The following is a 16,668-nucleotide window of genomic DNA, read 5'->3' as shown; positions in this document are numbered from 1 at the left end:
CCAGGCTGAAGGGTCTATCTTGCATGCCAATGGTTAAACCAGCAGAAGGGAACTCCTGGTACCATACATAAGAACTTGAGAGAGTTTGCTGGAGCCTCCTATTCAGTGGTTTCTCGGTCTTGTTGTAACGTTACAAAAATGCAGGTTTTCGCTGGTGCAGTGTTGTCTAGGAGGACCTCGTCTAGAAACTCATTTTTATGAGCTATGCCATATGCACTTCTCATGCCTTGATTAGTTTAGCCAAAAAGTGTTTGTTCCGTGCAAGCCATCGTTGGTCTTGATTCTGCATGAGATTTCTTACAGGGGATGCAGTGCCGTGTGCCGTCTGCGGGATCCTGTCATTACAATCACTTCACAGAGCACAGGCAATCAGGTGTCCCTGCTCCCCCTGTCTTTGGCCATTTTAGGTTTAATTAAGAATTCCCGTGTTACAACCCTGCAGTTGTCAAGGTCGTAGAGACTCGGAAAACTTGGTGCTTCACTCTTGCTGGCCCAGGCATTAAAAAAAAAATGCCCAGGCTGAATCTAATTTTTATGCTCAGTTCACGGTAGATTTCACCCTATTATCATGTAAACAGCTCCTGCGAATCAACATATGTGTCTGGGTGGTACCTCTCACTTTGTTTTGTAACAAAAAGCCATATTGCATCATTTAATTTGCTCAAGTCATGCAAATAGGAAAAAAATCAATAGGACAAAAAGGGGTCGACGTATCCTCCTCCCCACTAAACTGCTGCCCACACACAGCGTCCTGTTGCTTATGGCCAAAGAATAACAACACCACCATTGTATTTGTTAGTTGGTTCACTAATGGGTGAAACTGGAGAACATCATTCTCTCTCAGTCCCCAGCTCTGTCCAAATGTCCATGCCTTTTGAGGGAGCGTTTGTCCAACTCCTTCTATTCCCTGATGAGTGAGGGCTGTCTTGCGGCGGGTTTCAGCTGCAGCTCTCTCTTTATTCTTACCATATGCAGCAGTAGTCTGAGATGCGGGGAACAGATATTCTGGCGTTTTTATTCACAACAATGTCATTAAGCCCCGGCCTCCTAATTGAATGAAGCTACAGAAACAGCTCAGTCAGAGCATCTCAAAGGCTTCACTAGGAGTCCCCACCCTCAAGGGGAAACTCAGAGGAAGGTGTAGAAATATTTACTCACCATGAAGTGTCCCTGTGTGTAGTGTGTGCTGTGACTACACCGAGGATGCAGAGACCCCTGCAGTCCTGACCTCTTCCAGAAACATGCGGAATGCAAACTTTGCTCTCCACTAACTGTAGTGGGGAGACTGGCCAGGGGGCAGACTCAGGGAGTTTATAATCCTTAAGAGAAGCTACATGAAGAAAAAGAACTTAAAGAAAACAAGTACTTAGGAAAGGTCTGCCCTGTTAGTAAAGCATGTTCCTGTCTAAGCAGTTTCCAGTCTCCAACAAATTCCGATTCCTTTGGAAAATGTGTGTGAATCAAGTTGGGTTCGGTAGTTCTATTGCAAGTGGTTTACAAACAAACAGTACCCAAAGTGTGCAAAGGGACAGACACGTCACAGCCATGCCCATGAGCTCTTCACCTATGATCTCAAATTTTAATAGTTTGAAAAACAGGTTATTTTTATAATAAGCATAAGTGTTTCCCTTTTCCCCATAAGTCTTCCTAGGGTATAATATATGTTAGGGTTTTATTTCATAAATGTGTGTGCAAGAGAGACATTGGCAATTCAAAAGCGCCATTTGTTGTTGGTTTTTTTTTTTTTAAAAAGCACTCAGAAAAGATTTTTGCATTTTCTGCAACTTTTCCAGAAAGGTACTCCAGTAGCTTTTCATAGGGAAGAAATTTCAAAGACAAATAATAGTAAGGAAAGCCAGAGGCTGAGCGTGTGCAGCTAAGCAGTCCAATCCAGTTGCTAGGTTAACGAACCTTCTTTAGTAAGTGAAAATTTGGTTCAGTTCCTTAGACTCCATACTATGTTCTTATGTCTGAGTTTCTTATAGGTTTTCATAATGAGGTTTTTTAAACTACGATGAACCATAAGTGATGCCAAAATTTAGTAGGTTATGTTGTCTTAGAAAAATTGCCGTAGATCCTAAATGTACCATGCTAAAAAGATCTAATTCTCCTTAGCCAAAGTGAACTGAATCTACAACCCACTGAAATACACCATCTCTAAAGCTGAAGGCACAGCCTCTCTCTCTCTCTCTCTCTCTCTCTCTCTCTCTCTCTCTCTCTCTCTCTCTCTCTCTCTCTCTCTCTCTCTCTCTCTCTCTCTGCCTTGGTGGTTTCACAGCCAAAGCTGTCAAGGAATGGGTGAAAAGTAATTGTTTTCAAGTGTGTCCTTTCACAATCATTTGCTTACTCTGGCTCTTGCAGGGACAAAGGCTATTGTTGAACACATCCAACTAAACAAATAACTCATCCTGGGGTCCCTTTAACAGCTGCCTCAGTACAATGATCTATTTACATATTAGCCTAAAATTGAAACTGAACTCTTTAATGACATAATCCAGCACTATAGTCCAGAGCGCGTGTGTTCTGCCCTACAGCAGAACAGTCTTGTAGGCATATGATTTTTTTTAGAAATAGCTTTTCTGTGGACCAAGTGATCTTAAGGCTGCATCTTAATATATTGTCATGCATTTTCTACTTTTAGTCCTTCATGGAACCCATGTGCGTGCCTCTTTAACCTCTTTATTTAGTTATGTGATACATAAAGAGAAATAGAGGGGGTCTCTGCCCCCTATTTCTCTGTTGATAAGCTGTGGCTATGGGCTTTCTCCTATAATCCAGCACTTACCTTTCTTCCGGAGATTTCACTTTCACACGGCTGAAGATTAAAGGACAAGCTACCAAATGTTACAGACTAGTCAGCCACAGCTTCAGTCCTTTCTAGGCTGGCTGTGATCATGTTTACAAGTTTTTTTTACACAACTTCCAAAGTATATTTGACTAAACCACTATAACTTGATGACTTTGTATTTGGCTTTAAAAATTGAAACAGGAAATTAACTTAAATTTCTTCTTAATATCCATGGCAATATGAGGCATTCATTAAATTAAGAACCTGTGTACCTGACACAGACATGATAGAAGGGAGAAAGAAAGAAAAGACGGAGGTACCCCCCTCCCCAAACACACGCTCACACTGCATACACCAGTACTCATCTGCCTAAACCAATGTTGTTGCTTGGACTCAGTCAGTTTAATTGACTTCAGTAAGACTATTGGTTCATTGAAACCAAAGCCAGAATGATGGCTCTATCTATCTTCAAATAGGTGTTTATATTGTAGACCTCACACAGAGTAAAATGTTCCCATCCTGCTGGGCCGGAACAGCGTCAAAGCTTAACAAGAATAATATTATACTTGATTTCAGATAATTTATTGAATCTTATTTGTGAAACTTTTGATGAGGGATCTTGTGGGCAAGGCACATTCCAAAAATTGTAAAAGACAGAATTCTTTAGGCACTAAAAGCAAGCTCTTCTTGAAGAGCAGCTGGTAGAGAACATGGGATCATTCTGTGTCAAGTATTTGAAAACATAGAAGCACAAATAGTCTCCATAAAAGTAAAGGTAATTGCAGCCCAGTTTTCAGGCAGCAGAAGAGTTGGCTTCAGGTCCCTGCAGTTGTTTAGTTCCTGGAGGATTGCTATATGTGAAATACAGAACCAAGCTGACCGCTATTCATATTGAATAGATCTGGTGAGGTCTCCAGGCTGGACAATAAAAGACATTGAACACATTCTTGGAATGCAAATCCTTAGTGTCTGGTGTGTGTTTTCTTTTACAAAACTTGGACCATTTATGCAGTTGTCACTTAAACAAACTGATAAAAATTAAAATGTAAATGCAAGTATGATTAATAACTTTTGAATACTCTAAGTAGTTATAATATACAAATCCTTCTTTCTGGACTAGAGCAGCCTCTTTAGACTCCATGTTTTTAAGTTACCCTGGCCTCTAGATTTTTATGACCCTGTGATATCATAATCCAATGCTGTCCTTTAGATCTAGGGTTTTATGACTCTGTGAATCATAATCCAGAAAAACAAAGGCTATACTATTTATTCAAATTAGCTCAACTTGTAAAAGAACTAAACACTTTTCTAAAGTTTCAAACTTTTAATTTTAATACATTATTCCAGAAAAATACTTAAGTAGACACCTAGATGAAAGCAGTATAAAATTTATACATGTTGTATGTGGGAGGGGGAATCAGGGATTGATTTAGATATCATTAATTTTATCTCCCAGATATTAGGCTGACATTGCCCTCTATACGTATTGAAAGGGTTCCACAAGTCAGGTTTCTGAGTGAATACTGATGCTAAGATCCATTCTACCTACAAGTTAATAACTTCAAGGAACCATCAAGTCCTCCAGGATTAATCTTACTGAAACAAAGGACATATCATTGTAAGAATTATAATAAAAGTATTCTTTTTCATTAAAATTCACTACCCACTATACAAAAGCACTTTCATTAAACTCTGTGTTTATTCATGCATATAAAATACCCAAGGAACTAGCTAGAAAGTTTTTCCTGGCTAAGATATAATGAATATTAAAAATGGGTCTTAAGCCCATTTGGTTCAGTTTTGGGTATTTTTATAGACATGAAAGGCAGTGTAGAAACTTGCATGGTGACATTTGCACATTGGGAACAAGTAGAAATTTACCAAAATGCTGTTTAAGTACAGTTTTGAAACCATGTTAGGGGCTCTAGGAATTAAATGTTTTTGTTTTTTTTTAACCCATGACACAAATAAGCCATGTCTTTAAGTTACACTGTGGACACAGTTGGCTAAAAGTGTAGAATTTTTAAGGAGAAGATATATGCTCTGGGGCAGAGTAAGTGAATCTATAAACGTCTTATTTTAACAGCAGCAGGACAGATTCACACACGTGGATTTGCAAAGGCAAGAAGTACTTCCGTGTGTTCCCCTCTGACCTTTGCCTTCCCGCCCTGGCCTCAAAGATGACATGCATTCTTCTGAAAGACTCTATGTTGTTGGATAGTCATTCCCCCTCCCCCCCCCGTTAGACTTTTCTGCTCTCATGATTGAGAAGGGGGAAAGGAAACCTGACCGGGCTCACTTTTCTCGTGACTAACAAGGTGTGTTTCACACCTGTGGCTTTCAGATCTTCTCTTCCACCAACAACACAGAATGTGACAGACTGCTGGAAGAGATCAAGTGCGCACCTTGCTCGCCACACTCACAGAGCCTGTTCTGCTCACCTGAGAGAGAGGTCCTGGATGGAGATCTAGTCCTTCCGCTGCTCTGCAAGGACTACTGCAAAGAGTTCTTTTACACCTGTCGGGGCCACATTCCAGGTAAAGGGGGAAATTCCCCGGGTTAAAACGTTGCCAGCGTCTCTATAAGACAGCTATTCTCGGAGGCTTGGGTATAGGAGTTGTGAGTTGTGTTCCGTCTTCACACTTCACTTCATGGTCAACTTTCCCCAAGGCTTATTTATGCTTTACTGCTGTGGAAGAGAGAGCTACAGTCTCAGCTGACAAACAGTACACTGACTTTATTCCAATGGCTTATGCTTCTTGTTAAGATGCTAATGTAAATTGGAAACCCTTTGCACCTTGGATTATCAGTATAACTTTATACATGCTGGGTTATTATCACTGAGACCTCCTTTTCTTTTCCTCCCTCTGAATTATACCCCAGCACCGTAGACGTTTCTTGTTGGAACCTTTTATTTTTACCTACCAGCCTCAATATCAAGGCCACTGCTCCTAATACATAGCAGGTATGGGATAAAAAGGTGCCCCCACGGTTTTTAAGATAGTTCTTTAGATAATGGGTGACTAAGAATTCCCAAAAGTAACATCTAACCAAGCATTTTCACATGAAATGACTAATTGTCACCTTAGAAACACCTTGAAATGGGTAGAGCAGTGAAGTCCTGTCCTCTGGACAGAGGAGTAAAACTGAGTCTCAGGAGAACTCTGCTGCTCTAACCAAACCTGTGCCACATAAAGAGAAGATGGCGGAATGGCTGCAGAAGCTCTTCTGCATGAGGTGTCACAGAGACACCTGGTCACCATCACATTCCAGACCCTAATAAACATATAGATCCCATCAAGGCCATCAAAAGCTTATAACCTGGGGAGGGGTAACTCAGTCGGTACCTGCCGCATAAGCATAAAAATATGAAAAAAAAAGATGGGTGCAGTCGTGAACACGTTTGACCTAGGGCAGGGATCACAGAAGCAGGCATATCCCAGGAGCTTGCTTCAGAATCTCTGTCTACATGGTTTGGTCAAGTGGGGAGTGACGGAGGAACATACCCAGGGTTAACCTCTGGCTGTTACATGTATGCATGCACCCACACACACACACACACACACACACACACACACACACAAGACAGACACATTTATAAATTGTGTAGCCATCATTTTAGTTAGAAAAATAAGCATGGAGGAAGCACATAATTTAACAAGACTGACTATTTTAATTAGTCTAAGTTCACACACCAATCACTGCAGTGAACCCTTTATAACGTTAAATGGTATTTAAGAAAGAGGTGAGTCCTAAGTGCAGTAGGATGTGACTCTGAGAAGTCTTTGAAAGTGCTATACACATCTTAGAAGTTTTTGACCTGCAGAAACGTAGCTGAGATTTTTTAATAGAGCTTTCTTACGAATAATAAACACTCTATGTTTTCCTGCTCTCTTTGCGTATAGCATGACACGTACCTAAACCATTCGGATGTGAAAATATTATTGTTTTTATAAACTGTAGCCATGTTTCTGACTTTTCCTAAACTAGTCGTGTTTTTCCCTTTATCACGTTCTTTAATGCAGAGTGGAACAGCTCCCAGTATCCTCAGTGGCCCACAGGGACTGACAGCAGATTGGAAAGCATGGGGGGGGGGTAGCTGCAGACCTCTGCCTTTACAGCCCTTAGCTGATGGAGCAGGGGGCAGCTGCAGACCTCTGCCTTTACAGCCCTTAGCTGAAAGTGATCCCGGCACTTGGCGCCCTCACTTACTGTATCCCTTTCACAGCAAACGCAGCACGCTAGGTTCACAGACTCCTCCACGGTGGTCTTTATGTATTAAAAGTCATTTTAGCATCCAAAGTAGCAAACAAGCCTACAGGACCAACTGAAGGAGCCCAGCAGACAGCTCAGAGCCCAAACTGCAAATGCGTCACTTCCCAGATCAGCATATGTGGTGACGAATGACAAATTTATTTTTCTACAAAGTTTGTGTATATGTAAAACTGCTGAAGTGCATCAAGATGTCAAGTGCTCTTCGTGGCCACCCAGGCTGCCGTGAAAGATAGCCACACGAAAGCTCCACTCCCGAGGGGGAAGGGGCAGTCACAGTGCTGCCTGAAGACCCAGGGAGACCCAGCAGCAAACTCAGGGGACGGCCCTTCCTAGGTCACGTGCTGATAATCATTCTAAATGCTTGTGTCCGAAGTGAGCTGTAATAACACACTCTTTGGCATTTATGTTCATTGATTTATTAGCCAGCCAGAGCCCTGGAAGGTAGGCCACTTTCCCCTAACACACGGTGAACAAATCAGGAGGCTGCCCGTCAGCCTCGCCTCCAGCCCACAAGTGTGTCGAGACTGCCGGGGCACTGGGGCCTTAGAAATGACTGCAAGAACAACCCTGCAACCATTTCACCTCAAGTTCGTTTTATGCTTTACTCTTCGCAGAAATGCAAACCTATGGGAAAGAGAGACTTTGAGATTCCAGGTCATAGGAAACTTGGTCAAGGTATTCCAGCTGCTCCTACTAGTAGGAGCTCTATAGACCAAAACCCTGGAGATGAAGAGAGCCCAAGGAATGTATTTTGTAAAAAAGAAGGGAAATTCTGAATGGGATCATAAGAAAGCAATTTCAGAAAAATTTTTTTCTTGTGCTATACTGCTCACGACATGAAAAAAGTTGTCTTGGCTTTAAGAAAGCATGACCTTTAGAACATTCTTGGAAACTGAAAGATAGCTCATTTCTAGACATTTAAATTCAGAAACAACCAGGCTCTTCTTATTAGAAAAGAGATTCAACAGCAGTAAAATTGACTCTACTCCAGACTTGTGGGCTCTCTGGGGAAGATACTCTCCTAACGTTTCTCCAGTGCCCCAGTTGCTCACCCTCGGGGGTCTTTTCCTTTGGTCTGAATGAACAGAGTGTACACTTTGTGTTCATTAATCTGGTATGATACACTCTAAGAAAGACACATAGAGACACCTGTTGTCATTGCCTTATACTTTGTCCCTATGATCGTAATGATTTTTATCACTTCTAGACAGTCACGTCCCAGTAGTAGGTTTCAGTCGTGTGAAAGGTCTGCACCCAATTAGTTCAATTGGTTTAATCCCGTGGCTAATGAGGCCAAGGTCAAGGGTTTGAGTCTGTTGGGTTTCTCCAGCCCTGACTCCATCAGATACCTAACACATGTGTCTTATTAGCCCCAGGGAGAACAAGCTAGAGGGACTGGATGGATACAGGGACTCAAGGGTTCTTCAGAATCATGATGGATGAAAGGTGGAATACGGCTTCCCTGGGATACGCAGTGAGAGATGAGGCTGGAACATACAGTAACTCTGTATGTTTTTATAGTGTGCTGCGTGGGACAGTAGGGCTGGATTCACCATGGTGGAAAATGGCTAAGACCTGAATATTTGATAAATAACAAATACAGCAAGAATACTCTGCATTTGTAGACCTGACCATAGTGTGGTGATCCAGACTGGGTTAAATACACACCTTCGGTAAAAGGCTCTCAAGTGAATTTTTAGAAGCAAAATGTGTGTGATTGGATACACAAAGTTTATGAAGATACATCCTAGCTTGAAGTGAAGATATTCTTTTTGAAAATGAGTTCTCATTTCCTATGATTTGTCCCCAGCTTACAATGCTCTTAGAAGTGAAACAAGTGGTAGTTCCATTCATTAATTCCCTTTGAGATGGTCCTGGTTTGCAGATACACCAATTGCTTTTAAAGCAAACTCGAGTTTTCCTTTTCCTATTTTTGCTCAAATAGACTTGCTTTTAGCACTTTTAGTTTTTACATGGGTGCTTAGCCATTAAAAAATGGGGAGAGAAAGGTTATCTTTTTCCCAAAGAGGTATTCCTTTCTGTGTTCAATGCTGGCAGATTTTCAAAGGAAGAAAATTTCCCATTGGCACTCCTAAGGAGGATTCTCTGACTGTCCTGCCTCCTATCCCATACCCTACACTCCTGTGTGCACACACCCCTCAGGGCACAAACCATACCCTTCATCCGTATGTGCACACCCCCAGAGGGTACACACAGTACCCTATACTCCTGTGTGCACAGCTCCCTGAGGGCACACACAGTACCCTATACCCCTGTGTGCACACCCCCAGAGGGCACACACAGTACCCTGCTTCTCTGTGTATACACACTCCTGAGGGCACACACTTTCCCCCATCTTCTTTGCCGACTTATGCTATTTCCCAACATCCTTGACAGAAACTGCTCCTGAAGAGTCTCTGTTGGCAATTCAAGAGTAATACATTCCACCCAAAAGTGAGGTTAAAATGTATCCCGAGCTTTATCTTGTGGGACTCTTGCACTCAGTGGCTGGTTTGCTTTGAGGTTTAGGCTGACCTGGGTCAAGCTCTCTGCAAAGGAACTTTGAGTGTCTTGTAAACTCCATCAATAAGCCTCACTTGGCTGAGCTCCAAATCTTGTTCTTAGAAACTCTTGCAAAACCTGAATTTGTTACATAATTTTCAAACTGTGACTAAGTTACCTGATACTGTTATCCCAAGACTAGTAAGTAGAATGAAAAATCCAATTTGTTATATAAAAACCAGAACTTCACTAAGGTGAAGATAGGAGGTGAGAGACACCCTTTCCTCCAGGTAAGCAAACACTCTCACCTGAGCTGACTGATCAAAACAGATCAAGGGCAGTTTGTGCGGCTTGTTTCTTGTTTGTTTGTGAAGTTCAAGCCTGGTCTTTGAGTTGCTGGACAAGTACTCCAGCAGCTATCCTTTGCCCAGACCCTGATAAAGTCTTCCAAACACAGAAGCAATATTATTGACAAGCACAATAAAGCCAGGATCGTATTATCTCAAACTACAGATTTCAATTTTTTTCTATATTTTCCCTCCAGTCTAAAGCTTTTAATTTTGGATTCAAGGAGAACTGTACTTTCAAAAACTCTTTGTGGCCTCAGGGAACGGCTCAATCAGTGAAGTGCTTGTGTTAGGACCTGAGTTCAATCCCTGGAACCCATGAAAAAGCTGGGCACAGAGGAGTGGGCCAGTGACCCCCGTGATGGGGAGACCAAAACAGGAGGTTCCTTGGGGCTCACTGGCCAGCCAGTATCGTGGAATCAGTGGACAGCACACTCAGTGAGAGACCTTGCCTCAAAAACTAAGGAGGAGGAAAATACCAGATGCTGGCTTCTGAGCTCTACACTTACATCTGTGTTCTCACAGACAGGCACATACATATTCACACACACACATATATACATATATGCACATACACCAACAATTTTAACATGAAAGAGAAGTTATCTTTATTTTATCCCCTGTTCAGTAGATCCACCTCTTAATTTTGTTTTGGTTCAGGGGTGTCAGTTTTTCTTCTTAAGAAGATAGATGATCATTTAAATATATTTTATCACTATCCTTAGAGAAAAAAGTGCAGGGAAAAAGGATTCAAAGTATTTGAAATAAGGGGCTTCCTCTCAGCATCAATGGCTTGCTTAGAGATAACATAGTGAGTCATTCACTTTATATGGAGATGTTTGCTATCTCCACTAATGCATTCCATTAAGACAACTGGCAAACAATAGACTATCGCTTTTCTCGTTGCCATGTGTTCTTTTTAGGAAAGTATTTAGTACTGTAGGAAAATTAGACTAATTAGTGATGAGGTAAGCTCGTAAATATAACCCGTGATCAGTGAGGCGTCTTGAGAAGAGTCAACACAGTGAGATTAACCCTGGCTTTTGTAACGAGCATTTCATATAGCCTTTCAAGTAGTCAGCACAGAGGCTGCAGAAAGGGGCTCGCTGGTAAAGATCCCCACTGCTCTTTCAGAGCATCGAGGTTCAGTTCCCAGCACCCACGCTGGCAACTCACGACTGTCTGCAATTCCAGTTCCAGGGGATCTGATCGCCTCCGACACCTGCACACACATGATGCGTGTAAACTCATGAAGGAACACACACACATCATACAGAAGAAGTAAATCTTTCTAAGTTGCTCAGCATAAGGAGACTGCACTTTTACCGGAGTTCTTAAATGTGTTTAAAGACGAAAAGGGAGTCCCAGCCCCCCCTCCCCTTTTCCTTTTATGTTGCTGTAGTCTGGTTTCCCCTGTGAATATTCATAGGCCTTCTGAAAGTCTTCTTTGGCCAGGTGCCCAAATGAGCTGGTTTTGCTAGAACACTTGGTGGTTCTAACAAGTCTTTCTCCGTGTCTGTTTAAAGGTCTTCTTCAAACGACTGCCGATGAGTTTTGTTTTTACTACACGAGAAAAGATGGCGGGGCCTGCTTTCCAGATTTCCCAAGAAAGCAAGTCAGAGGCCCAGCATCTAACTACTTGGACCAGATGGAAGAGTACGAGAAGGTGGAGGAGCTCAGCAGGTCCATATAATCCCCCACCCCCTCCCCCACCCCTCCCCCTCTCCCCCCACCCCTCCCCCTTCCTTCCCTCAAATCCTCCCTCCCTCTCTCCCCCTCCCTTCCCTTCCTTCCCTTAACCCTTCTCTCCCCTCCCCCTCCATCCTTCTCCCCTCCCCCTTCTCCCTCCCTCCCCCTTTCTTTCCCTTAACCCCTCCCTCCAGGTCCCTCTCTCTCCCCTTCCCCTCTTCTTCCTTCCCCTTCTCCTTCTCTCCCTCCTCCTCTCTCCCTCTCTCCCTCCATCCCTCCCTCCCTCTCTCTCTTCCCCCTCAGTGCTCTTTAGTATTAAAGAAAGAAGTAATAAATCTGTGATTTTGACAAGACACACTTCTCTGTGCTTGTGTTCAGGAGCCGTAGACCCCACTAGCATTAACTTCTTTTCCTTCTTAGTGGTTTGCTTCTCTAAAATCATAGCTTAAATGCACTTAATACTCAGTCCCCTAATCCTATGTTATGAGCTTGGCTTCTCCATGACTCATGGGAATTTTATGGGTACAGTGTTCAACTTGAATTTTATGATTGTTGTTAGCTTTACGGCACCATGGAAATATTCAGCAGGGTTATTATTAGCAAATCAGTTTTTCTTCATATAAATGGATCTTAGAACTTTCTCCTTAAATGCCTTCTCATAAAGTCTCATTATTGTGAGTAAAAGCAACTTTTAATTATAGTCACTGGAAGATGAGATAATGAGCTAATGACATTTCAAGATAAACCATCCGGGTTCTCACTTTAACTTTCTGAGAAAATGATATCTTGTTATTTTTCCATTGAAAAGATGGTATGAATTTTTAAAAAAAAAAAGAATCCTATTATAGGGTGCCTGTGTTAGCAGCCCTTCCTGATTTTCAAAACCATTGTCCTTTAGAGGAAATGGATACATTCGGGGAACGTACGGTACCGCGTGCCTCTGTCCGCGCCTCCCTCGGCAGGGGGACTGACGGGTTTTCTCTGATTTGTTCAGAAAGCACAAACACAGCTGCTTCTGTGTCCAGGAGGTCGTGAGCGGGCTGCGGCAGCCCGTGGGTGCTGTGCACAGTGGCGATGGGTCCCATCGCCTCTTCATCCTAGAGAAGGAAGGCTATGTGAAGATCCTAACCCCAGAGGGAGACCTGCTCAAGGAGCCTTACTTGGACATTCACAAACTTGTTCAGAGTGGAATAAAGGTTGGATTTTTCTATTTCCTTATTTTGTTCTGCCTGTGTAGGACTTATCTTAAATGCTCTCTTCCTCACTAGAGATTTATTTTTGTAATGAAATAAAGAATATCTGAAAGGGAAAATGAGATAAACCTAAGAAACCAACAAATGTCAGAGGGACAATGACGTTGTTGTTTGATTTACTGGCTGTTGAGAAATGTAAACAGAATGATATTTTGACCTATACAGTGTTCATATTTAGAATAACTTTTGTTTTTAGATCTTAGTAAAGGGCATAACATTTCATATTCACACTTCCGAGTAGAAGCAGAGATATTGCTTTGGAAATTGTAATTGATTACTTTATCATGCCTTTTATTTGTTTGGGTGATGAGAAAAAAATGTTTCTCATACAATGACCTCTTTGTGCAATGCTTTCAAAGGTAAGTCAAACATTTTTATCACTACGTAGTTATCTACAGACCACATAAGCACACCCATCACTTTCCCACTCCTAATTTGAATTCTCCAGTCAAATAACGTGTTCGAGTCCCATGAGTAGAAGACAGTGATGGCAGAAAGAGTCTGTACGGTAGCTGCAGCATTCTGAAACTGAGACACAGGCACCAGCTAATGCAAGAGGAAATCAAATAAGTCATGAGCTCCATAAAGCCCTGGTTCTCCTTTTTACGTTTTAAGTGGAAACAGAACCAAAGGACAGTTTGCATTCTAAAACTCATGTAGTTATGGACCCCGGATTTGTGTCCCAGTTTCATTGGGGAGACCACCAAACTCAGAAGGAACCAGTAAGATAAAAATATACTCCCAATATCTGTTCAGTAAATACTGGGTGAAAAAAAAAAGCTAGAATGAGTCAGTGAGAATGCAGGTATCCTGGGGTCAGGGAGAACACAGGTATTCTGGGTCACTGAGAACACAGGTATTCTGGGTCACTGAGAACACAGGTATTCTGGGTCACTGAGAACACAGGTACTCTGGGGTCACTGAGAACACAGGTATTCTGGGTCACTGAGAACACAGGTACTCTGGGGTCAGGGAGAACACAGGTCATGCTGTACACATTGGAACCATGTAGACTTGGGATATGCTGATGTATCTAAGACATACTTCACAGAAGAAGCAAACCTGGAGTTGGCATGTGGGTCAGTGGGAGTACACTTGCTTAGCATCTGTGAAGTCCGGGGTTCAATCCCCAGTACCATAAAAGTGAAGCAAAACAAAAAACAGAAAATAAATGAAAAAAAATCACTGGACCAGCAAGATGGCTGAGCAGGAAAAAACACTTGCCATGTCTGTGATCTCAGCATAGCCAAGGCAGGAAGATCTTAAGTTCAAGGCCAGTCAGCATTGGACAGTGAAATCCTGTTGTCATTGCTTGTTGTTTTGGACGGTTTTTTTCAGATTTTATTTTTTAATTTCTGATTGTTTTATATGTGTGGGTGCTATGCCCACGTGTATATCTTTGTGTCGCATGCATGCCTGGTGTCTATGGAAGCCAGAAGAAGGCCTGGATTTGCAGATGGCTATGAGCCATCACGTGCGTGCTGGGAATTTAACCTGTATTTTCCAACAAAAGGAAGGGCCAGTGCTCTTAACTGCCGAGCAACCTCTCCAGCTGCCACTGCGTCCTACTTTAAATACATGCATATATATCCATATCCACATCCACATCCATATCCATATGTCACAAAGGGGAGGGGAAGGAGGAGGCTTCTGACAGGAAGCAGCTTGGGCACCAGGACAAATTATTTGGATGAATCTATTGTTTGAACTTTAATGGTTTCAAGTTTCTCCAAAGGAAACATCACTGGATTTCATAGCAGATAACCAAAAGCAAGCATTAATGGGTTTCTATCTTGTGTTCAACAATACCCTCCGAAATGGGTCTTGGTAGCTCTCTGTGGTGTCACCACAGAGCAAAAGTAAAGAGTGACAAAGTGTGCTTGTTCCTCACGGGTGGTGGCTTCCTCCTGTGAGAGTGAAATGTGTGAAGGAAAAACAGAGAAAACGTGTTAAAGCCATCCGCTGTAGTTCCGCTAGCTCAGTTTCCATACACCTCCTTCTGTTTCTTCATACTAAAATTAAATGACCTTTTTCTTAGGAGCAACTTTTAGCTTTTGTCCCAAGCAACTTTTAAGTAACATTAAAAACAAATTGCACGCACATACATCCTCCTCTACTATATGTTGGGGCTTTCCTAAGATTTGTAAAACCTGCTTTGGGGGCTAAAGAGACGGCTCAGTGGTTAAAAGCACTGGCTGCTCTTCTGGAGGATCCAGGTTTTGGTCCCATCAGGGCCGGTTGTCTCACAAACACCTGCAAGTCCATCCTCAGAGGACCTGATGCCCGTTTCTGGTCTCCTTGGGCACCAACATACAGACACACACACACTTTGTAAATCTCATTGCAAACTTTCTTTTAGATGTTCTAGTTCCTTCTTATTCTTCTTTTGGGATGGCTCCATCGTTCTAGTTTTCCCACTATAAGCAAAGTTACGTATCACTCTTATATCTTTTGCCTAACCTGGCTGATGGACTGTTCTCTGAGTATTCACTCATAAAAAGAACGTTTCTGAGTGAGATATATACCATAAATACACTTTAAAAGATACTCTCAAATACTTAAGGTTATGATATATTGCTTTCCAATATTATTTCAGAAAAATTGTTGAACTTAAAAAGATACATGTGATCAAAAGTAGCTGTGAGAAAGAGCTCAGAACCCCGGAAACTTTGCTGTACAAAGTAATAAAAGTGATCATCTCATTTCTACTTCAATTTAACTCTCTGAAGAACAGATGGCTCCCTTTAAAGTCACAAGTACTTTGAAGTCCTTCTATTCAAACTACACGTGTTCACTGGGATACTGAATGAAAGATCCAGTGAGCTATTCTGTTCTGGAAGGGAAACATTTCATAATGCAATAAAATTGCCCAAGGCAGGACATCACAGTCTAGGGGTCTGCAGTATGTTTGCACTAGAAGTCTCCAGGAATTTTGTGGAGCACAAAGAAATCCTGTTGAATTTGGCATCTGGGTTTCCAGAGGAGTCCCAGAGCTTCTAGAGCTGTTATATAAACTTCAGAATCCATTATCCCAGTGAGCAGATAGGGGGTACTTAAAGAGCAGCCTCTTAATTCTCCTGGGCTCTGACACTAACGATACCACCTAGCTAGGAATCTGTCCCTTAGATATTTGAGTGTTTAGTGAGGACAGAGAGCCCATCCTGATATCCGCGCTGCTTCACCTGCACCTCAGCCTCTAGGGAGCACTTTAACTGCAAGGGTTAAAAGGAGGCTACAGCCAGGATGATGGAGTGGAGTCCACCACGTTCATGAATGGATTGTGAATTGTACCACTTCTTGTGACGGTTTGTCTCTCGGAAACTTAGGAAACAAAGACATTTCACAGCTATTTCCCAGTCCTCTTTAATAACAGGAGTATGTAACAAGTTTCTGTGTGAGTTTTGTGTTTGTCTGCAACTATTTTACATAAATGATACAAATAAGACTTTTAACAAGTCATTTTACATGCCATTTCCTTCCTGTTCTTTCAATTTTAAGAGCCTAAGTGATAGCGTAAAGTCATTTAACTATAACACTCAGATCGCATAATTAATAAAACATTCTGACCCAGCCTCCACATGCCCAATTAAATGAATATTATAGAAACTTCAGTGGAGAACTCAACCACATGACATCAGTTAATGACCTGTGGGAGTAAATCAAATCAGACATAAAGAAGAATCCCTGATTATAAGACTTTCTGAGAGCTAGCTAGTGCTGACTACAAGAATTCTGGAATGTTCTCTCTTTTAATTATCAATTTAGAATGGATCCTGATTCCTAGCCCTTAATAAAAGCAAGTTGAACTCAGCTG

At 42.0% G+C, this 16,668-nt stretch overlaps 1 protein-coding gene across 1 annotated transcript in view; it reads left to right on the top strand.

Annotated features, from left to right (window-relative positions):
- LOC101828564 (hedgehog interacting protein) overlaps positions 1–16,668 on the top strand; it is an 88,530-nt gene that overhangs the window by 1,294 nt on the left and 70,568 nt on the right. Inside the window, 3 exon segments of the mRNA XM_005077726.4 lie at positions 5,133–5,325; positions 11,439–11,595; positions 12,596–12,797. Coding sequence (XP_005077783.1) covers positions 5,133–5,325; positions 11,439–11,595; positions 12,596–12,797 — 552 coding nt within the window.

Source organism: Mesocricetus auratus, unplaced genomic scaffold (assembly GCF_017639785.1).
Source record: "Mesocricetus auratus isolate SY011 unplaced genomic scaffold, BCM_Maur_2.0 Super-Scaffold_100041, whole genome shotgun sequence".
NCBI classification, from domain to species: Eukaryota; Metazoa; Chordata; class Mammalia; order Rodentia; family Cricetidae; genus Mesocricetus; species Mesocricetus auratus.
Note: the sequence above shows the minus strand (reverse complement) of the source record. Positions and strands in the feature narration are given on the sequence as shown.